General features: G+C 40.7%; 4 protein-coding genes across 5 annotated transcripts; all 4 read right to left on the reverse strand.

The window, feature by feature from the left end:
- Window positions 1–35: 35 nt before the first annotated feature.
- On the reverse strand, window positions 36–9191 carry LOC120431667 (intraflagellar transport protein 81 homolog). The gene is made up of 2 exons (XM_039596776.2): window positions 7552–9191; window positions 36–497 (listed from the first exon to the last, which is right to left on the reverse strand). The coding sequence occupies exons 1-2, from the start codon at window positions 9139–9141 to the stop codon at window positions 36–38; spliced, it is 2052 nt and encodes a 683-aa protein (XP_039452710.1). The 5' UTR covers window positions 9142–9191.
- Window positions 9192–9517: 326 nt separating this feature from the next.
- LOC120431671 (PBAN-type neuropeptides-like) lies at window positions 9518–10472 on the reverse strand. The gene is made up of 3 exons (XM_039596788.2): window positions 10287–10472; window positions 10127–10227; window positions 9518–10070 (listed from the first exon to the last, which is right to left on the reverse strand). The coding sequence occupies exons 1-3, from the start codon at window positions 10371–10373 to the stop codon at window positions 9734–9736; spliced, it is 525 nt and encodes a 174-aa protein (XP_039452722.1). The 5' UTR covers window positions 10374–10472; the 3' UTR covers window positions 9518–9733.
- Window positions 10287–12523, reverse strand: LOC120431670 (uncharacterized). Its single transcript, XM_039596787.2, has one exon. The coding sequence runs from the start codon at window positions 12521–12523 to the stop codon at window positions 11873–11875; it is 651 nt and encodes a 216-aa protein (XP_039452721.1). The 3' UTR covers window positions 10287–11872.
- Window positions 12524–12582: 59 nt separating this feature from the next.
- On the reverse strand, window positions 12583–20376 carry LOC120431672 (ecdysteroid-regulated 16 kDa protein). Of its 2 annotated transcripts, none has more exons than XM_039596790.2 (4): window positions 20235–20376; window positions 15231–15334; window positions 15036–15152; window positions 12583–12972 (listed from the first exon to the last, which is right to left on the reverse strand). In XM_039596790.2, the coding sequence occupies exons 2-4, from the start codon at window positions 15313–15315 to the stop codon at window positions 12689–12691; spliced, it is 486 nt and encodes a 161-aa protein (XP_039452724.1). In that variant the 5' UTR covers window positions 15316–15334; window positions 20235–20376; the 3' UTR covers window positions 12583–12688. The 2 variants fall into 2 exon arrangements, with proteins under 2 accessions (XP_039452724.1, XP_039452723.1); XM_039596789.2 differs by lacking the exon at window positions 20235–20376 and adding an exon at window positions 18727–18944.
- Window positions 20377–23000: the final 2624 nt, after the last annotated feature.

The raw sequence follows: 23000 nt of genomic DNA on the forward strand, positions 1-23000 counted from the left end.
AACTGTGAAACTGTCAAGGTTACGTTACGAAAAATCTACTGCAGTGTAAACGTCTCCGCTCCACCCCGACTAACGGACAGTGTGCCGCCCGGACCGCGCTGCTTGCTCTCCTGAAAACACCGGATCTTGCACTCGAACAGCTTCCTCAGGTCACCCCACATCTCCTGCTGCCGCTGACGTTCGTCCCGGTTGCCCTGCAGCAGGTTCCGGTCCTCGAGCAGTCGCTTCCCGATGGTTTCCTGCTCGAAGATCTGCTGCGCCAGGGTTTCCTTCAGCGATACGCGACTCTTTCCACCGGTGGCCTCGGAATCGGTAGCCGCGGTCTGGTTCACGATCTCCTCGTTGGCCTTCTCCAGCAGCAGTTCGGAACGCTCGTACTCGAGCTGAAGTTCCTGCCACTGTTGTTCGAGCGATTTGATGGCCTTCTCGGTGTCGGTGATCTTGGTCTGCAAACCGGCCGATTCGGCATTGAGGGTGGCAATCAGTGCGTCATAAGACTAGAGGGATGAATGGAGAGAGAGAAAATAGGGAAAAACGATTAGGGGATGATGAATTGCATTCCGAGGAGGGATCGAAGTTTTTGGGAAATCTATGTAAAAAGGTTCAAAGCGAAAGGTAGGAGATGCGGCAGTCTATGTTCTATGTTCAGTAGCCTGTCCCATTTTGAGGTCATGTCGAGGAATTTCAGGTGCTCACTTCTTAAATGGTAGATTATGATGTTAGGAACAATGTTTTCTTAGACAAGAAAAAATAATAAAATACTTTCTCGCACCCCCTAGTCGATTTACTGAAAAAAGTCACTTTTTTGAACAAATTTTCTAAAATCGCTTGGAATCAATACAAAAACTGTTTCGATCAGGTGTGTATTATCTTCAAACGATAGGTTTTTGTCCATAGATTAAGATGCACTATCAATATTGGACCAAAATTTAAGTTTTTGGACTCTCCCAGGCGGATTTGTGTCGAAAAAATCGCATTTTTTCGAAACTTTTTTCAAAAATGTTCATTTAATTTAGGGTAGCCTATTTTTCCCAGTAAAACCAATACATGCAGCTTGTAGGAAATTTCATGGCGAACATTTTTCCCTCTGAGAAAATGCAATTTTGACACTCCAGAGCCGAGATATTTGAGTTTTAGTGAGGAAAAAAGTGCCAATTTTCAAAATTTCTCAGAATTCAGAAGCAAGGCCTACTAATTACACGATGTAGCAAGCATATGTCTCAAAGGTCAGGGTATGCTTTTTTATAGTAATTTTGGCCGCTGAATCCGAATCTGAAATCAAATTTCGTGTAAACAGTGATGTTTTGGAGCTACACCCTTTTGGAATGTTATTTGCGTGTTTAAGAGGCAGTTTTTGTAAATATTGCTCCGTTTGTTCTAGAGGTCGTATCGAGGTGCTCCGATTTGGATGAAACTTTCAGCGTTTGTTTGTCTATACATGAGATGAACTCATGCCAAATATGAGCCCTCTACGACAAAGGGAAGTGGGGTAAAACGGGCATTGAAGTTTGAATTTTCCGAGGATTTCGAATACGACAAAAGTGAGACTAAAAAGAGCCGCTATGGATGCCTACAGGACAATAACTAACGTTGTAAAATGTTTGTTATAGAAAAATCGCAAAACTATGAGAAAAACTGCGATTGACCAAAAAGTTATTACCGTAGGCTTATAGTCCATGAAATTCCCTAACTTTTGAACTAAAAGAGTATAAGTGTTGGAGGTTGCTGCAAAAAAATTTAACAGTAATTTGCAAAAGCTATGAGAAAAAGTTAAACCAATCCTGGATGTCTATGGCTCATTTTAAGTGCTTCAAAAGACCTTTCGAATGCATCTAAGAGAGTGGGAATTGATGAAGTTTTACTAAAATGCGAGCAATTTAATTTTAAGATTTTTTATGTTTTTTACCCCACTTCCCTTTGTCGTAGAGGGCTCATATTTGGCATGAGTTCATCTCATGTATAGACAAACAAACGCTGAAAGTTTCATCCAAATCGGAGCACCTCGATACGACCTCTAGAACAAACCGATCAATATTTACAAAAACTGCCTCTTAAACACGCAAATAACATTCCAAAAGGGTGTAGCTCCAAAACATCACTGTTTACACGAAATTTGATTTCAGATTCGGATTCAGCGGCCAAAATTACTATAAAAAAGCATACCCTGACCTTTGAGACATATGCTTGCTACATCGTGTAATTAGTAGGCCTTGCTTCTGAATTCTGAGAAATTTTGAAAATTGGCACTTTTTTCCTCACTAAAACTCAAATATCTCGGCTCTGGAGTGTCAAAATTGCATTTTCTCAGAGGGAAAAATGTTCGCCATGAAATTTCCTACAAGCTGCATGTATTGGTTTTACTGGGAAAAATAGGCTACCCTAAATTAAATGAACATTTTTGAAAAAAGTTTCGAAAAAATGCGATTTTTTCGACACAAATCCGCCTGGGAGAGTCCAAAAACTTAAATTTTGGTCCAATATTGATAGTGCATCTTAATCTATGGACAAAAACCTATCGTTTGAAGATAATACACACCTGATCGAAACAGTTTTTGTATTGATTCCAAGCGATTTTAGAAAATTTGTTCAAAAAAGTGACTTTTTTCAGTAAATCGACTAGGGGGTGCGAGAAAGTATTTTATTATTTTTTCTTGTCTAAGAAAACATTGTTCCTAACATCATAATCTACCATTTAAGAAGTGAGCACCTGAAATTCCTCGACATGACCTCAAAATGGGACAGGCTAATGTTCAGGAACAGGTGGTAGGAGAAATTTGCGGAGTTTCTTCTGCATGATCCTTCTTACAGATACAGTTTATTCATTTGCTTCAGTGATATTTCATTTGATGCATTAACATTATTGTCATTTTTGCCTGTAGAATCTCAGAATGAAGTCCACCGACGAGAGTTGATTATATATTTAACGTTGCACATCAACCAGAGCTTTTGCACCCAGATTTTTGTTACAGACATTTTGGTATCTTCAAAACTACGGTTACTATCGAAATATTTGTTTAATCATCCTCTAAAGTACGGTCTACAAAGTTTGATTAATTTTACAATCCTGTTATTGCAGGATTGGATCCGTAAGTTTGACAATTTTGGAATAAGGGAAGACAAAAACTAGCTTCATTGCTGTGCACCCTTAAAAAACAAATTGCAAAAAGAGGTATCATTTCTTGAGTGCACATCATATCTAATTATTGTCTTGTAAAAAAGATTTCAAAGCCACACTTCGTTTGTCCTATTCATCAACCAGAAATTTCGTTTTTTTCTGGATTTTATCGGAAGGTGGCACGTTTTTCTTTCAAATATTTTTAAAAGTGAGAATCTTATTAGAAATGTAATGCTCCACAACTTCTTCCGAAAACCCAAAGCTGAAAAACTTGATGTTGAAAAGTTATAAGCGATCTAAAAAGGATTGCATGGAAATATTTTTTTAACCAGTCTAATCATTTTTCCAATTTATATAAATATATATAAAATAATTCAAAACAAGTTGCCTAGGAATATATAATTGAAATTCTGAATCGGATCCTCAACATCATGACAGACGTTCATTGCCGGCTGCTCCCCCCCCCCTCCCCCCCCTTCAACGCGCACCAGTGACAAGGAAAGATATTTGTAAGACGAGAAGTGTTGATGTTCCACTTTTTTAAGGGGATTAGGGAGAATCTCCACGGTATCCTCAAATAAGAATTTGCTCAAGCTTGGCCTCCGAATTGCGATGCGCTGAAATTTCATTGGTCGGTGTAATTTCACTTCATTTTTAAAAAAGCTATAGGACCATAACAAATTTCGCATCCGTCAGATTTATACTCATACTCTGTCGATCTTGCTGTTTATTCGATTCCCACTTCAAATCCACCGACCTACACTGAAGTTTTCTACCTGGAAATACAACGGCATGGTATTCAATGCATTTTCAAAAGGTCCTAAAAGAAAATTCAAAAGAAACAGTTTTTTGTGCTATCCAATGGGGAGGATTTCTTTTTGTTCTACCATAGCACTCACAGAGTTTGTTTCAGTTAAAAATGTATGCTTTTATTTACATTCGCAAACAATCCTAATTTATCACATTTGGTATCTAGCAGCTAACGTTCTACAAACCCATCCTCAAATGACCAACGGCAGCACGCACGTTCCCCGGGACGTGTCTACCTTGACGCCCTTCAGCTGCACGTCGGACACCTTCAGGTTGAACGTCGGCGACAGCTTCGCCACCAGCAGCAGCTTCTGCTCCGTTACGGGCGCTTGGTAGAGGACGGTCACCTCGGTGAACCGTCGTCCAACGATGGTTATCTCCGCCTCCGGACCGGTTCCGTTCTGGTGGATGGCCTCGATCGCGACCACGCCAGCCTTGGTGATGCAGTAGTTGTCCGGTTCTTTGGTTGTGAGTGTAATGTTGGCATTCATGAGCAGGGTTGGGCCTTCGTTGGATTGTTCAAGCCGGGGGTAGCGTTGTTTGTACTCGTTGAGCCGGTTTTCCACGATGACGGAGGTGTTGTCCTCGACGAGGGTGCCAAGCTCTTCCAGTGTGATGGCGGAGTTTGACCGGATGGCTTTCATGATTCCCTCCAGCTGGCGATCGTACATGTAGCCGTTCATGCGACACATGGGACCGGCTCGCATGTTGATCTCTTCAAAGTGGAGCAGGTTGTGCACGTTGTAGTCGATTAGGTGGGAGCCGTAAAGGAGGGAGTAGTCCGCCACGAAGGTGTTCAGCAGCTGACCGGCAACGTACGTGCTACACTCGACGAAGAGTTCCGTACTGATGAGGATCCGCACGGCTAGGTGAAGGTACAGGAAGTGGATGTAGTACTTTTGGGGAAGGTAGTTTTTGAGGACGATCGGTGAGTAGTAGAGCAGAAACTGTCGCCAGTCGTAGGCGTCCCAGTCTTGCAGGTCGTCGAGACTTTTTGGTTTTTGACGGAACTCACGCGGACAGCATGATCCCATAAGTAGCAATTCCGCGGAAATCCGACGAACGGATTCCTTGTTCAATCGATAGTCCAGTTTGCCGGTGAGCCAGAGATTCATCAGTCGTTTCATGACACCCTCGCACACGACGTACTTGTAGTCGATCACAAACTGTGACTTGAGTTCCAGGTTGAGTTCACGCAAGATCGGCACTCCAACGTGGTGTCCGTTTTGCAAGCAGTACACGAAATCGTCGTCGGTTCGCATTGAAGCGAGGTTCGCACTCGGAGGAAAGCTGGTGATGCCTTCGTTGAACTGCAGCTGTCCCTTCTGGTTGCACTTGCTGCAACCGAACTGGGAGTTTGGAAGGGAAGTGCACGTGATCAGACTGTTGGCGATCGGATCACACAAAACGGCTCGGATGCTGACTCCGTAGGTTCGACCATCAAGGTCAAATTTGCTGTTTTCTAGCGTTTTGAGTTCGTCCACCAGCGGTCGAAGGATCTCGTTTGCGATCGTTGGCGTTGGGAACATTCCCTGATAGATACCAATTACGAACGGTTCGTCCAGCTGGACGGACAGCTTTCCCAGCACGATCATGTACTGTGGCAGTTGGATACCTTTGACCTTTTCCGACTTTACCACGTAGAACGCCAGATCCATGAACAGCATCTTCATGTACCAATGGTTCGACTCGTCCACAAACTTTTGGATGTAATTGACGATCGACTGCTTGACCCCAAAGTTCAAGTACCGTCCCACGGACATCTCAACTATGTCATGGTTTGTGTGCTCCGGTAAATCCACCCCATTGTCCTTCATGATCGAAAGCAGATCCGTTACCATCTCATCCGACGGATTGTGCTTGATCGTGAACTCCTTCAACTGATCGCGCAGCGTCGGCTTATCAGGACTGAACTCTCGACAGGAAAACTCGATACACTTGACGGTTCGCTCCTCCTTCTTCTTCCTCCTTCCACCCTTTCCCTTACCAACGGTTGCATTTGTCGCGCTGTAATTCTGGCAAAAGTGGTACTCCGCCTTGATTTTGTTACGCTGCAGATCCACAATCTCGTTGCGTATAAAATTCTGGATCGGCTTGGCCACATTCTCGTTCAGCACCTTCAGCAGGTTTAGCTTGGCCATCCGCTTCAGCGACTTGTTGATGCGCTTCGGCAACTCGCTACGCTTGATCTTCATCCTGGCAAGTTGGTTCTTCAATATGCAAACACTTGACAAACTTCTCTACGCCAACACTCCGTTTCAGACATCCATCCTGTACGAGCTCAAAACTTCAACTGAAACCACTTTTTGACCTGATCCCGAAAATCAATGCAATGGAAGAGAAAAAGGACCTCACAAACATCCTTCCCAGGAAAAGTCCTCTCAAAAGGAAACACATGTTCAAAGCGATTCACGATCCCTCTTCACCCTCTGCTTTATGGTTGCGATCGCTTTCCTAAATTTTGACCTGCTCTTGACAAAAACGATTTAGGGAAGGTCTACCATCCAGAAATTCTAAATTTCTCACCAGTTTGCCCCCTCCACCCAAAAACTAGTAACGATAATCTACTTAGCAATCACGAAAGTGCATTGCCAAAGTTGGTCAAAGGAGAAAAAAAAATCAGTCCAAAAACTGTCCATAAAAAATCCATCAACCCTGAGACCGACCTGTTATTTTTCGATTTCGATCCCTCGTTTCCGTGTGCTTTCAAAAGGTTACGAAAACGTGAGCAGGTATAACTTTGCGACAGACAGATGCATCCTGGCAGCAGCAGGATACCATCATCGGGACTTGCACAAAAAGCCACCCCCGGGAATCGTCGATCGTATACGGCAAAGTGCAATGGAACTGTCAACAAAAGGTGTAGGATTTTGTCCTATTTTGGGCAGCGGGATTTTTCAAATAAATCAAAGCCAGGGGTTTTGTGTGAGCTTATAAGAAAAGGAATGGAATTTCTAGGACATGCTTTCACTGTGAAATTTCGGTGAGTTTGGTTCGGTTACTTCTAAGTTGCAAAATGTTTGAGTCTAGCCATTGAAATATGCAATAAGCAGAAACATATTTTTGTAGCTGATAGCAAGTAAAATATAACATTAAAGTTACAAGAAAGGTCACCAGACAGTATTTTAGCAGATAATTTTACATGCATTTTTAAATAATAGCTCAAAATACTGAAACAACAGGTAAGCAAAAATGCTCGCAGGTTCTTCTAAATCCTACTGATCACAATTATGCCCACCATTTCAAAGAAATGCAAATATTGCCGTCATAAAAAGTGCGACTTGCCAAAGTCCGTAAAAAGGAGAACCTATTATCGCAAATTAATAGCCATCCCGAGTCTTCAGTTCCAAGCTCCAACCGCAATATACGAAAACAGACAGCCTACATCTTCGAGGATCCAGTACCTGCTTTCCTAGGAACACACTTCTCTATGCCTCTTCCCCCTAATTACCACCTTCATCTAATCCGATTCCCCAATAAATGCCCTTTACCTGATGCACCAAAGTGCGAGATGCCGCACCTTTCCTGTCGCCTCCGAAAAAGCCGGTCCAAACTTCAAAATCACCCGAACCTCATTTGCATCTGAATGCACTTACTAATTACACCTTACGGTACTACCCCGTTACCTGCTTCTTGGAATCCATCTCGTCCTTGAGTTCGATTACCCGCTCGCGAAGTGGGCGCAGCTGCTGCGACAGCGGAGTGACCCGGTCCCGTGCGCCCGTCACGGCCCGCTGCGAACCGTCCACAAGTCGGGCCAGTTCGGTCATACCGCGGGTCCCGATCCCAGGTGAACCGGGCCGACTTCCGTCGAACTCGGATCCGGTGAAACCACTCACAATGCTGCCGGCTAACGAAGATTCGTCGTCCGTCACTTGGGACAGCGTGCTGGACAGAGACGGATCTTGGGTTTTGAGGTTCTCCAATGTTTGCGTGAGGTCGGCAACTTCCGCCTTGACCGAAGCTAGCTCAGCTCTTTGTTGCTTGTAGACGTTACTCTTCGCACGGAGCGTGTTGACAAACTGTTTGAGATCTTCTCCACGTAGGATCACCTCTCCAACGGTGTCCTGCAGCTGGCGTTGCTTGTCCTGTAGCGTTTTGTCGATCTCGCGAAGCTCCTTCGTTATCTGATCGAGTTGTTCGGCGGCAGCTTCCTTGTTACGAGCAACCATAGCCGCTTGCTGACGGAACGGTCCAAGCGTATCGTTCTGGGTGTTGTATTCGGCCATGCGAACCTCCACGTGCTTCTGAATCTCTCGATTCAGCTCATCGATCTTGATCTGTAGCTCCTGTAGATCGTTACGTGAGATGCTCGGTTCGTCAATCACCTCTTGCAGAGTCTGAACTTCAGACCGACGTTGCATCAATTCCTGCGGTAACTTCTGCTGTACCATAAACTCTATTACTTGCGTTTCCTCCATGATGCTCTCCAAAAGGTTCTGCGGAGTTGCTCCCTGCACCGACATCTTTGCGTTGTGCAAATCCTTCTGCAGCCGATCGTGAATCATACTGGCTCTGTTCAAGCCTTGCTTCTGCTCTTCAATTTGCGACAACAGTTCCTTCTGGCGCTCTTTCTCAATTCGCAAGCTGTTGGCTGCTTCCAGCAGTAACTCCTGCTGTGGTACCTTATCCAGCCGACCCTGAGTACGCTCGATCCGCTTCTTAACGTTCTCAATCTCGGTCTCGATCGCACCGATGTCGCTTCGAAGTTCTCTCGTCTGCGCACCCTCGTGCACGGACTGCTCATACCCACGATGTGCATCCTTGAAATCATCCATAGTCTGCAAGTACTGCGCCCACAAGCTACTCAAATCCGGCATGGACATCGCCTCCGGCGGCAGATCCAGCGGAATCAGGAACCTCGCCAGATAAGACGACTTTTTGACGCGTTCCCGATTGTCGAACGTCCAGCGCAGTATCGGAACGATTAGCTTCTTCTCACCGCGGACCAGCCCCCGGCGGAACGCTCCCGGATCGTCAATGTCCCCCGGCGGACGGTACTGGATCTTCCGCAGCGCCTCCATGACGGCGGCGTTCGTTTCCTCGGGGTCATTCTCGCGGACGTCTAGCTTCTCGATGGCACCGAACGCCTGGAACACATCGACCAGCACCTGCAGAAGCGATTCCGGCGCTAGCGAATCGAACGTGATCAGGTTGTAGTCGGTCTCTAGGAGTCTGTTGACTTCTAGGACTGCAAGCTTAAGGTCTTCGGTCATTTTTAGACAGTTTCCATGAACATTTTAGAAACGACTAGATATTGCATAGCTTGAAAATATTTTTTGAACAATTTTATGTTTTGAACTGCGTTGCTAGGTGACCTGCAAGGGTTGCTATGGGTTGTTGGACATGCGCAGTGAAAAAGAAACATAGCAACCATTGATAGCAACCGTGAGCAACAGTTGGCCATATTTTGGTGAAAACTAGCAGTATATCCCACTCACTCTTAACTCAAAAGTGACGAAAATGCATATGGGACATTCATGCGAACAGGGCAGTCTAGTGACCGTTATTTTGAGGTTACGTCATTGTATTATTAGATTCGTATTTATTGGAATTTCGGATTGAAATGAAATGTTTCGCTTCAACGTCGAGTTATAATTTCATCGCTAAACATTGTATTCCGTATTGCACAATTATATAAATCTGTAAGTTACATAAAATTCGATCTTTACATAAAGTAACCGTGGCCACGGGCAGCTTCTATTGGGATTCCAGCCATATTGAGATACAAAAAATAAATCAAACCCAATAGAAACCACTCGTTGCCCGTTGGAGGGTCATTCATTATCTCGACATCCAATTCATCGCTTAGAACCCAAAACTGTCCAGTGACTGGGCTCCTCCGAACGAACGTCCAAGTCGTGGCGAGAAGGGCAGATTCCGACCGAGTCGGGGAGCAAACGGAGGCCGCGAGTGGACATCCTGGGCGGAAGCATCCCGACGTCCAAGACGCGGGGTGGTACTGTGGTAGAAGACCGGCTGCGGCTTCGCGATTCGGCCACCAGCGGCGGTTACCAGCAAGACCAAGTACGGACTTCCCTGGCCAATATCGGCAGCCAGTCGTTGGGGAGCTTCACCCTGGTAGAACATGGGCGAGCCGTCCAGTTCTTCCAGTAGGTCGTCGTGCAGTTCCGGTGTGACGGTACTGGAAGAAGATTGGGTTAGATTAGTTTAGATCTTGGAAGGAGGTGTTTCACAAACCGTTTTCCAAGTCGAGGTCCAAACCACATGGCCGAAGCACGTTTGCCAACATCGTCATCGGAACCGCCGGCAGAAGCCAGATAGTTGGATATTTTCTGTTCCTGTGAAGTAAATCCAGAATCACTAAATTGATCAAATCCAAGTAATGTCCACCAGTTACATTGGGATCCGGCACTTCCGCACTGAACGCACTCTTGATGGCCAAGTAGATGCACACCAGGTTAAACACAAAGTACAGTTTGAACATTTTCACTCCGGGCTCACTGATATCCGATTTGGTCCGAACTTGGTTCCACACTGGTACGCTACACGGTTGGTTCTGAAGAAATGTACCAGGCTTGCGCCACAATTTATACTACCGTCGTGCGCGCGTGAATCCGAAACCCCTGCCGGGTATGCAAATCGCAGTTGGCTAGTCGGACACATATGACTTTCGTGCAAGCTAATTAACACCTCCACGTGTGCGCTGGCCGACTTGGATACATTCTTCTAGCAAACGCATTAATTTCAATTTCAAGTGTCAATCCCAGCAATCCTCATGTCCGACGCACGTTCATGTGTGACGACGCTCAGAAGAAAAAAAAAGAAAAAACAACTGGATTAGCCCTCCAGACTGCCACCAGAGTTGGACAGCAGAGTTGTCCTATATGGTGATCAGGGAAGGAGTTACGGGCAGTTGATAAATGTGCTAAAAATATTTACACTTTTGCAAGGCTGTCGTCACGACCCGAGTCGGGGGGGCTCTTCCAAACATCCCAGCAGGTGGTCCCTGGGACAGATTGGCAGACATACGTCACGCGAACACTTTTGTCCACGGATAGGTCAGGGAATTTGCGTTCAGATGGTTGTTTTGCACTTTTGTCTTGAATTGAATAACATATTTCTGTTAAAAAAATGTTCGAGTGGTTACATCGTATTTATATTTATTATTTTATTCTAGATCAATATGAAAAAACTGTAGTCAAAACTGAGGGTCTTGAGCTTGAGGGAATAATTAAGACTGTTATTTTAGCTATTTTTTGTTTTACAAAAGAAGACGGCACGGTATTTTGACAAGGAACAAAAGACGATCGATTTGATGAATAGATTAACTCATTTTTTGTTTGTTTTAATTTGGAGTTTGGTTGTTAAAAGTTTCAAAATTCTGTTTTGGTTTAAGTCACTGACCTTATTGTTAAAGAGGTGAAAATATAAGAATTGACTTTGTTGCAAATTGCATGCCAATAGTACATTAGAACCGTTTATTGTTGGCATGTAGCAACTTTATTTAAGCATTCCTATTAAAAAATAAATACAAAAAATATGTTTAAATCGCAATCAAAACTTTTAAACATTATTAGAAAACTATAAACATCATTACAACTTACATCAAACCCCAACGCAGACCATGTTACCCAAGTACTGCTTTATTCTGGGATTTGCGCTCCTGACATACCCACCAGCTCCTTCAATGCAGGCCACATTCGATGTAATGTTTGAAAACCGTACAATTTAACCGTACAATTTCGGTTCTGGACGGAACGATGCGATTGCCCACCGCAAAAAAAAATCACTTCTTTTACAAATGACCTCAGTACAACTTATAGAATCAAAATTAAATTGCGACTATCCAAGTATCGAGAAAACTCATCAATTCTCATCGCTCACATACAAAGTGCTGCGCATGAAAATGCATTTGTTCAGTTTAAGCTTTAGAGATTTTAGATTGTTGATTTTCATTAGTTTGAATACCGTTTTTATTTTATTTCAATAGTAATAACCTCCTACCACTGCCTGTACCCTGAAATACAACGCCTCAGTCATCCTCAAAACGCCGTCTTTGGCTAGACAAAAATCCATCCGATACATCCCCGGTCTACCAACCCACAATAGATCCCCAGCATTCAGCGGAACCGACCTCAGGAAGTAGGCTCCACTAGAAAAGGGACAAATTGCCGACCGGTTTTTCGGATCTGGATAGTTGGTGGAGTACTGATGTTGATCCCAGAACGATTTGTACGCTGCACTGGCCAGCAGGTCACAAACTCCGATGGTGCGAGACGGTAGTGGAACTTTCTGAAAGGCTTGCCCACGTGGCGGTATATACAACACTCGTACAGAGTACATCCAACTGTTGTCCAAGTCTTGCAGCAGCTCCCACGATCCGTTGACGGTTTGGAAGCTTCCCGGCGTTCCGAGAAGCCTCAGTTGGGTAAAGTTTGCAACGTCTGCTCCGGAGAGTTGTTGAAGTCGCTCGAAGGTCACGTGGAGTGGCTGATGAAAGCTGTACCAGTAGTACAACAACAGGGCACCGAACACGACTGATATGACTGCCGGTAGAACGTACATGACTGGTTGGTTGGTCGCAGAGCTGCGAATTGAACTTGATTCACTGTTCAGGTTTATGGAATTTGACATGCAACTATCATCTCTGGTGATTCCCCGTATGGTAATAGTAGAGTAATGAATAACTATAGTTATTTAAAAATATAATCTTTAATTTCTCACTCTTCTGTTACACAATAATTGTACGGGACGGCTCTTCATGTAAGTACTGCAAATCGCTCCAAACTATTTCAACCCTCAAACGATCTTGGCCGGCACCTCGAAGCAGGTGATGGACTTGGAACCCCGGCCCTGCAGCTCCCAGTGCACCGTCAGGCTCATTTTGGGGTAAATCTCCAGCACGGGAAACTCGCGCTTGTACACCACCGGAACGCCGGCCTTCAGCGGGCAGCCCAGCTTGGTTTCGCCGTCCTCGGCGAAGATGTAATCGCACGCGCTGGTTCCGTCCACGCCGATGAAGGGCAGCGGCAGACCGAGCACCTGCGCGAACACCGTCGTCGTCATCGTTTTGATGTTCTCGGCTGGGGAAGAGTGCAAAAGGTTATATTCGTTGAGAGCTCAAATTGAAATAATTGTAGTGGACTTGTTTGGCCATAAACTTTTGAATTTGACACACTTTAAGCAGAACTTTAAGGAATTTTAAATATTTGTGTTTTTTTATGATCTTGTTTCATATGACTTCGTCAATATTTAAATAATAAATAAAAATAGTAAAAATTTATAAGCAAAGTTTTTTTTTCTGCCGATTTGGTATAACTTCAAAGCGAGTAATTTAATTGTTAAGACAAAATCAAAAACAAGCAAAGTAATGAAAAGTTACAAAAAATGTATAAGTCACCTACGAAACGAAAAGTTCAGTGTTGTCACTAGATGTTATTCATTTCTATTTACATTTTTTGTTTTAACTTAACTCAATTGAGACAAAATTTCAATGTATTTATGATAAATTAGGGCTGCTGCAAATATTTTTTAGAGTTTTTGTCTAATATAATTTAAAGTGCAATCAGTTGAAAACAATTAAAATTGCATTCCCCTGCGTTTATAATCATTTTTAACAGTTTGAGTAATTCAAAAATATTATAAGTTATAAGTGAATTTTCGCTGTACAATATTTGAGATTTTTGAAAACTACACAGAAAAAAAAATGATGGTAATATTCATCAGGAAATGGTGACAGATTTTGTGGCTAAAAAAATGATGAATTTTACTCTAGAAAATGATGAATTTTCATCAGTTTTTGATGAATATTCATCAGGTTCACATTTTTACACATTTTTTATGTAATATTACTCAAAAAAGAGGTAATATTCAACCTACCAAATTTTCAACATTCCAAAATTCAACTTTTTTTTCTGTGTAATGATTGAAAACCGACTCATAGCCATCAAGCCACGTAGTCGGCAACTTTGAAAAATATTTGCATCGGCCTAGTTAAAAAAAAAACATTTTGATAGAAAAATACTTGCCAGATTTAAGTAATAAATAATTTTAAGCAATTTCGTTATGAAACTACTTATATTACCGTTCAATGTCGAATGAAAAAGGCCTACTTTCATCGTTAAAAATAACAGTACTGAAAAGTACTTTTTGCAATTCCGTCGTGAAACTACTTAATTTTCCTGTCATTCTTGAACGATGAAATAGCCTACTTTTCTGTACCAAAAATAACAGAATGGAATAGCAACACTTTTCAAAATAAATGCTGAAAAGTTCTACTTTTCAGCACTGAAATGGGTGCTGAAAAGTTGAACTTTTTAGCACTTGTTTCGAAAAGTAACACTTTTCAACTTTTTTTTTTATTTAAACGATTCATTGACAAAATTCATGAAAATTCGACTTAAAATTTCACTCAATGGGTGTTTTTCGAAATTGCAAAAAATGTTGTATGGAACTCGTTGCAAAACTTGATTTTTTCAGCACTCGTCGTATTTATCCAACTCGGTGAACCTCGTTGGATAAATGTACGACTCGTGCTGAAAAAATCCTCTTTTTGCAACTTGTTGCATAAACTACTATTGCAGCATGTATTTTAGTGCTGAAAAGTTCAACTTTACGATACTGTTTTGGAGTTTGACACTTATCTTGACGGTAAATTAACTCTTTGCAAAACTATATTTTATTTCAGCAGATTCAAAATTATTATAGCAAATGGCACAACTCCATAAAGAAAACAATTTCTCTAATTTTATTTTAAAAAAAAGTGCCATTACTTTCATGGAAACTGCAATTACAAATTAGGAATTTTTTTACGTTGACTGCATCTGAGATGACATTTTTATATATTTGCTTAAAAAACTATGATAAATTGGAAAATGAAATCTTCTGTAAAGTAGCAGGTTTTCCAACAATTCTTAATAAAACAAATAAACAAATGAATGAAGTTTGCAAGGAAATAAAGTAAAGTAAGTAAAGCAATTTTTTCAGTTTTTTTCCTCTAAAGGGCACAAAAGTTGTCAGATCCTTACCAATTCTTGGATCTAGGATTTTCATTGAATTGCTAACCATTTTCCGCGAAAAAAAAAACAAATGATTGGAAATTGAAGGCGAGAATTAACATACAAAGTAAACCACAGGCAAAACTTACTCGGCGTAAACTTCTGGTTGATGGACACCTTGGTCTTCCTCTTCAGCTTGCACGGTCCCTTGGCGCAGTTGCTAATCTCGATTTCGTTTTCCTCGATGGGAACCAAGCTTTTGGATGCTAAAACAGATGGAAAAACAATATCAATAAAACCGTTTGTTGACCATGACTAGCGAAAGTTTTGGATGAACAACTTACAAGGACATGGATCTACAACGGTAGCATCAACGGCGCACAAGCAGAGGCAGCTCGCCGCCAACAGAGCGATCATCACTGGCTTCATGTTTGATGGGTTTGAGGCTCTGAAATTATCAAAACAACAGGAACTTGATTTAAAAAGACAGTTATAAATTAGGTGTAAAAATTGTAGAAGCAACACAAATTATTGTAGAGCACAGTAAGAGTTACTGTGAATTTTTAAAATCTAGGCATGACTATGAAGAATTCTACAATATTCGTTAGGCGACAAACAGCACAAATTCATCTATATTGGGCCTATGATTACCGCTGAAATCATCTAATTTGCTTGTACTGAAATTAAAATTCTGGCAAATGTTGTTCTGTTTGTGATTGAAGTAACCAAACGGACAAAAAAATGAGATCCCCCCTTTTACTCTTCAATAAACAACATTTATTTGCAGATAGTTCAAACAAGCAAACAAGAGATTTACGAGTGAATGATTATTCATGAGAATATTTTTTCGTAATATTCTGCTTCTATGATCAAATATTAAAACCTGTTCTGCGCAAAACCACGAATCTGTTGACTTTGAGCAACCCCTGGAACACCCCAGCTCGATTCAAGTGCGTAATCTCAGGAAAACACTCTTCAACGCCGTCGATCATTGCGTGTGTTGTAGCCACTACAACCTGGCACAACTTTTGCACTCTGTGTGATGCAATCAACTTGGCCGGTGTTTAAAATTATCCACGCTCAAACCAGCTCTCAGGAAGGCACTAATTAGTACTGCAAATCGAGTCAACCCCCAACGAAGGCTTAGACTAATTTCAAATTATATAGGGGCAATATAGGTGAACCGGTGAGAGATTTAGGGCGAAATTGTCGTTAATCGATCGTTGAGGTTAGAATCGACTCTACCACTGCAGTGCACTGTGACTAATATTTTGATGATAACAGACAGTGGAAATGCACAGCCTGAAGCAATTACATCGAACCCCAGACATGGGTGTAAGTTTTAGCAAATCAAGCATTATCTCAGCTTGACTGTTGATCCAAGGTTCCCACAGATTGTTGCCCTTTTATTGTAAAGCAGTTTCCCGGAATTGTACGACTGGTGAAGCAACACAGGGAGCTGACGTGTCTACATCGCCATTAATCGTTATAAATTGTTATAAAATGTTGCAGGTTGCTTTTAAATAACTACAGTAAAAGTATCCATTATTTTACTAGGATTAGCACATTTTTAAAAAAATAACATCCAAATTAAAATGGAACCCCTCCGCATACCAAAAATGTTTTTTTATAGACTAAAACTTTATGAACCATGAAAATCTCCATACAGCTTCTGCAATTGTTATTACAAAAATCAAATGTTACACCTCATGCAAGAATTGAATTATAGAAATTGCTTTTCTTAGTATCATCCATAAGCCTTCATATTTCAACTGACGGTCTAAATTTCATTTTTAAAGAATACATCTTTGTTAAATATTACATCTAGGCCGTTGTAAATATTTTTTTTAAATTATGTCTTTGAAGTTTAAAACTTGAAAAATATTTGCACCGGCATTGGAAAGAAAAAAAGTCAACCCTTAAATTTGAACAAGACCAATATCTCTTTTTAAGTGTTTGACAAATTCATTGATATCATTTGATTTGTTTTTCAATGTATTTAGAAATTACGAGAGGCATTTGTTTTTCTTGAAATATTTACATTCAAATGCTTCTTTGACTAAATATATGTGCAGGGGAAAGTGGGGCAAGTGTAACAAGCTAAGGAAATGCTCGTTAAAACCCATTAAAAACGTTAAAACATCTGTCGGATTTTTTCATAATCATCTTATTTCAGGTCTTAACTAAGACTTTGATAGAACAAATTTTGAAAAAATCCTGTTTTTCAATGTTAAAAAACGATTTTAAAATTTTTGATTTTCCGTACGTTCTACTCAACTAGTGGGCCAAGACGATCAACCCGTTGGGGCAAGAGGAACAATGCATGAAACAACATGTTAATTTGCTAACAAGTGAACTGCTAACACTTTGAAACATCAGATTAGAATGTATTTGAAACGTTTCTTTCTTTTTTAGGTTAAATCAATAATATTTTACTAAAAATTTGATCGTTTTTACGAAAAAAAATAATTACTTAGATGATAAATAGTAAATTTTCATAGTATCACTTTATTTTTTATAGACATTTTTTTTAAACAATTGTTTATCAGTTTTTAAGAACTTTTTTGTATTTATTTCCCAATAATATATGTTGCTGCAGCAATTCGTATTTTTTCCATACTAAAAATCCATATGGTACACTTGCCCCACCTAAACAAGATTTTTTAAAAGCTCTCTACAAAAATAACCAAAACATAAATCATACTTTATAATATGTGCAAGTCATTGGTAGGGTCACTACTGATCTAGGAAAAATAGCATTTTGATAAAATGAGCCTAAAAACGAACCCTAAGCCTTATTTTGTACTTTCCAAATATTATAAGGAAACAAAGGTTTTGAAAAAAACTTCATTCAATCTTATGCCCCGAGGCGTTTACGTCGTTTTGGCGGTTATGTGGTAGTAGAATCAGCTAATTGCATTGCTAGCAACAATTTCTCATACTGGAAATAATCAAAATTGTAAAAATTATGGCCGTACGAGCGATTGTTCCTCTTGCCCCATATGGTTGTCTTGCCCCACCTTCCCCTACTATTTATTAAAATAAATAAACATTGACTGTTTGTAGATAAATGTAACATTCTAAATGACAAGTTGACTGTTTGTAGATAAATGTAACATTCTAAATTAAAAGTTTTTTTTTCAACATAAGTTTATGTTTTAATAAGAGAAATATTTAAAGTCCAAAAAAATATTTAAAAGCTTTTGATAACTTTCTAAACATTTTTAACGCTTAAGTTTTATAATCGAATTGTACAAACAATAAAACTTTTGTATAATCGATTTCTCAGCTCAGCCCACTCTCAACTCAATCGTTTCGTTTCATGACGGAAATTATTGCAATTCTCATACACATTGGAGCTCCGTAAACAATACTCATACAACATTGTGACGTAAACAATACTCGCCACTGGGTAAACTGTTACCGTAATCTGGGGTCAATTGGGACACATGGGGCGGATTGGGACATCAGTTTTAACCATGTTGGAGCACAATATTTTGATTTTTCTGGTTGGTTTCGGTTAGAACAGACTCAGGCCAACAAAATGTGTACATCCATTTCCAAATTTAAAAGCTTTAAGTGCTCTAAAAACTGCTGTCCTTATTCAGACTGTAGTCCCGATTCACTCCAGATTACGGTAGTCGTTGTCAATTCCAGAACATGCGTTATAAATATTCATTTTAAATTACTCGCGATGCTCAATGCATCAAGCAAATCTTGAATTCTATAAAACACATGAGCTTAAAAAGATTTCTTCTTCCTCACCAACGACGTTAACACTTATGAATTAATAAGTAGGTACAGCATGAGCACTTGACATCAATAAAACCGTTTCTTCACCTTTTCTCGACGATTCCACTAATCCGGGTGTTATCGAACCTTTAAAATATTAATCTAGCAAACTTTCACTCTCGCTGCAAATTTTCAGCACGCAAAGTTTAACTTCTCAAAAGATTGCAGAGTCGGACGGGGGCAGTTCAGCAAGCTGGGACTCTCCACACCACGTTTCGCGCGACCTCGACTTCTGGAACACCGCGACTGGACTGGGCTCGTGATCCTCCGACGAGGTTCGTTTTATACATTAACCTTAGCCGCCCGCTCGATGATCGTCAGTGATCTAAAGGTGCGTTAGACGACTCGCGAGTCGCGTCCTCTTGGCTTGTGTGTAGAACAAACGCCTCGGGGCTGGAAGCGTCGTCTGCTAACGCGCAAGACGGTTGGCGTGAGTAGAATCTTGATTACGGGCGGGCACTGTGGATGAGGAACTGGTGGAGAACAACAACACAAAAAAGGTTGTCGAGAGTTGCACAGTACAATTTAATCCGAGAGAATGCACCTGCCTGGGATACGGGTGCGGTGCCTCCAGGATAACTTGTTCCCTGTGCGGAGATCAGCTGAAGGGATTTAATTGGGATCGATTTGAAGTGGAAATGCTTTGGAAAAGGGCAGACCTAAATTCAGAAGAAGGCAGACCGAGGCCGAGAAATGATTTAGAGGAAGAAATGAGGACGGTGAATGGCTTCGAGCTACTCATGAATCAAGGAAAATCTAAATGTTAATTTGTTTCGGAACAACAAACGAATAAATCTTTGTTTAGATTTTTTATTAAATTTGCCGGTAGGTGCCTTAACCCACCGGCAGTCGCGTACGTGTACCTTGTACACACTTTGTAAGGACACTTGTAAGAAACGCCAAAACACATGAAATCCGAAGGTATAAGATTGTTCATTTTGGTATTATTTGACATGAATTAGAACCTATAAGAACTGTTAACAAGAATCTGAGTTGGTAACAGTTAAGTAAAACAGTTCTATACCATGGAATTATTCCATGTTTGCATTGCTTGTTAAATGGATATCGTAATTATTTATCACGTATATGTAATGAACAAAATCTTGCATGTTGACACGTAATATTATTTTCCATCCTTGATTATAGCACTTCACAGTAATAAAATAATCAATCAAAGTATTGGTCAGAGCCGGGGATTGAACTACCGACCTACCGCTTACGATGCGGAAGGTTTACCGCTAGGCTACAATGCTCGATAATAAATCTTCACAGTTTTTGTGAATTAATAAAGTTGTAACAAAGAGGCGTTTGCAACTAGATTGTGGTTAGAGCAACCACCGTAAACGTGACCATAACAAACCGTAAAACTAACACTACATTTCCCATTAATTTACATTCTTGGCCATACTTCGCACTCTTATCAACGACGAATCAGCTTCCCGGTTTCTTGCCGTCCATATTAAAACCAAGCCGGCTAACCACTACCACTGCTTAACGGTTTGTCCAAGCAACAAAACGACACATTTTCAGCCAATTTGTTTGTTTAGAATACTCACAGCAAATTATTCAAAAACTGATCGTCACACGCGCAATTCAACGCGCAGTTATGTTAAGAGTTTGACCGCCCGAATTCGACTGACTGGCGAACGGCTCAAGATCTGCGTCTACTAGAAGTTCACACATGAACACCAACTCGCCCCGATCGCCATACCCAACTCTGCGAGTAATTGGTCTAGCCAAATACATCTTGTCGTGCCCTGACCCGAACCGCGTAGGTAACCTCGCGCGCCGGTTTTTATACGGGTCTTTGTACGAAACACCTCGACGTGTATAGAACTCGGCCCATTGATCGCACTGCTAACGCAGTGATAAAGAGCCATTAAGCTTCGGCTTTTTGCCCGTGCGAACGCTGGCTCTTAAGTAGAAGTTCGCGAATACTAAAAAAAACTAGTTTTCGTCTTTGTGATGTTGATGTCGCAGCTTGTCCGAGCCGGATCTTCCAGATGTTCTTCAATGATCGACGTCAAATGGTATAAGAAAATAGAGGGAATAGATTCTTTAAAAATAAAAAGTGAACCACCCTAATAAACTTGCTGCAAGTTATTCAAGGAGTATTGAGATGTCATTGTTTACATTAAAGTTATGAGTGTCTGAGTAGATATTGAGTTGTTTTGTGGCCACTTCAGTGTGTACACTGTTGCGGTGGTCCCTCAAGGTCATCCGGTTTTGTGCAACCAGCAGTACGGAAGGTGAGGAATTGCAAAAAAAAATCGGTTGTAAATTAGACTTTTTGTTTGGCAACGATACCTCCAGAAACTATAATCTTTCTAAAACTAAAATCTATCACTAAACTGCAAAGCCTCAATGTAAAATTTTGGTTAGAAAATTAAGTTTGAATAAAAAAATAAAGTTAAATAAAGACACCTTTATAAAATTACTAGGCATCATCCACAAATGGAGTAGCATTTTAGAGGGAGAGGGAGGAGGGGTCTGAGGGTGAGTGCCGATCCATACAAACAAAAATAAGAAATCGTATGGATAAAATGCTTCGTCATTTGTGGATGGCACCTTTTTAGCATAACTTTTGAAGTACTTAATTAAACTTTATATTTTCAATAGCGACTGATGGGACCTCAAGACGGATCGAATGAGACCAAAACGGTCCAAATCGGTTCAGCCAGTGCCGAGATAATCCAGAGCAATTTTTTTTATCTACATCCCACCACACACACCGACATTGTATGTATACATGAAGGTGACATTGTATGTATGTATACATGAAGGTGGGTCTAGAAAGTCAAATTAAGAATTTCGTTTTTCGAGTGAGTTTATGTCCCTTCCTCAGTAAGGTAAGGAAGGCAAAAAAGAAAGCGTATGGAAAAAATTCTACGTCATTTGTGGATGGCACCTTTAAATCTTCTTATTAATGATGACATTGTTCCTTTTTAATAAATTGTACACTGCTGTCAGTCAGTGCTTGTCAGTGAGCCATTTAAAGAATTTTGTTTTTTATAATATTATTTTAAAAGGGCAGGAATTTTATTTCAATGATTCTAATTCAATTTCATGTCAACTATACAAATATATTACACTCTCCTATTTTTGAGCAACGTTTGCTCTCGCGCTAGTGTCCGACAGATGGGGATAAACTGAAAATGAGCTATCTCGAAAGTGAGCACAACCCCAGTCAAATCAATCCGAATTCTGAAACGGAATCTAATTAGAATCGTATACAAATTCCGTTTCAAATGCAACAACCGGTTCGAACACGGAACCGGTTGTTGCGTTTGAAACGGAATTTGTATACGATTCTAATTAGATTCCGTTTCAGAATTCGGATTGATTTGACTGGGACATAACGACTTCAATTGGGACGTTGCGTTACATCGTGCTGCCATCTGATTTTTTAAGTGTAAGAGTGGAAAAGTGCTGAGTAATCGTCTAAATATAGAAGGCGTCCTATCTCGCCCAGCAAAATGTAGTCGATAAAGTAGTCTGTTTTGATGGAAAAAATGTGGAAAATGTGGTCTAAAAATATCGACACCATCCCCCTATTTATTTAAGTCGTTTGCTAGATTTTGAAAACGATTTATCGGAAAGTTTGCTCATGCCATGTCAGGGATTAACACTACTTCGGTCACATATGTAGACTTTTTTTGATTAGGTCCTATAAACAAATGTAAACATTGAGTGTATCCCGTTTACTCCGGTGAATGGGATGCACTCAATGTTTCCGAGCTTTTTTAAAATTTGAGGCTGTTTCTATAAAAATCGATTAAAATGTATTTTTCGGAATTAAACAACTCGTTGAAAACTCGTTATTTTAGCATTCGTCGTATTTATTCAACTCTGCGGCATAGTTGGATGCTGAAAACATCATCATTTTGCAACTTATTACAAAACGTGCAGATGAACAATCTTTACAATTAGTGAAGTGAATAGTTCGTATATTGAACAAAAAACGGTCGAAAACGACTAGGTTTACAAATGGTTCATAGGACCTACTGCAAACTAATCCGAGGTTTGTTTCATTTTCATGAATTCAAATTTCTGACCAAGGTTATTTTTGAAAGGCCATAATTTTTCCACAAATGTTGATACAAATGTTGGCCCAGTCCCGTTAGTTAATCATCATATTTGTAGTCGGACTGAACATCAGCGTTAATTAAAACTAAATATTAATCGCAAATTCAGCAACATTTACTTACGCTGGCAACTCTGTCCCCATTAGGAAACACTTGCGCCGCATAAAAATAAAAAGAAAAGCAAACACCACCGCCCAACTGACAAGTGAACCCAGTTTTCGACTTGACGTTTTGCTG

This window comes from Culex pipiens, chromosome 1 (assembly GCF_016801865.2).
Source record: "Culex pipiens pallens isolate TS chromosome 1, TS_CPP_V2, whole genome shotgun sequence".
Lineage (NCBI taxonomy): Eukaryota > Metazoa > Arthropoda > Insecta > Diptera > Culicidae > Culex > Culex pipiens.

Excerpts from the sequence above, each read along its gene's own strand:
- LOC120431667 (XM_039596776.2), bottom strand. The coding sequence starts at position 9,141 with ATGACCGAAGACCTTAAGCTTGCAGTCCTAGAAGTCAACAGACTCCTA. Across the intron at positions 498-7,551 it reads AGATGGATTCCAAGAAGCAG|TCTTATGACGCACTGATTGC; the intron begins GTAACGGGGTAG and ends TCATCCCTCTAG.
- LOC120431671 (XM_039596788.2), bottom strand. The coding sequence starts at position 10,373 with ATGTTCAAACTGTACTTTGTGTTTAACCTGGTGTGCATCTACTTGGCC. Across the intron at positions 10,228-10,286 it reads CGGAAGTGCCGGATCCCAAT|GAACAGAAAATATCCAACTA; the intron begins GTAACTGGTGGA and ends TTTACTTCACAG. Across the intron at positions 10,071-10,126 it reads GGACCTCGACTTGGAAAACG|TACCGTCACACCGGAACTGC; the intron begins GTTTGTGAAACA and ends ATCTTCTTCCAG.
- LOC120431670 (XM_039596787.2), bottom strand. The coding sequence starts at position 12,523 with ATGTCAAATTCCATAAACCTGAACAGTGAATCAAGTTCAATTCGCAGC.
- LOC120431672 (XM_039596790.2), bottom strand. The coding sequence starts at position 15,315 with ATGAAGCCAGTGATGATCGCTCTGTTGGCGGCGAGCTGCCTCTGCTTG. Across the intron at positions 15,153-15,230 it reads CGTTGTAGATCCATGTCCTT|CATCCAAAAGCTTGGTTCCC; the intron begins GTAAGTTGTTCA and ends CATCTGTTTTAG. Across the intron at positions 12,973-15,035 it reads CAACCAGAAGTTTACGCCGA|CCGAGAACATCAAAACGATG; the intron begins GTAAGTTTTGCC and ends ACTCTTCCCCAG.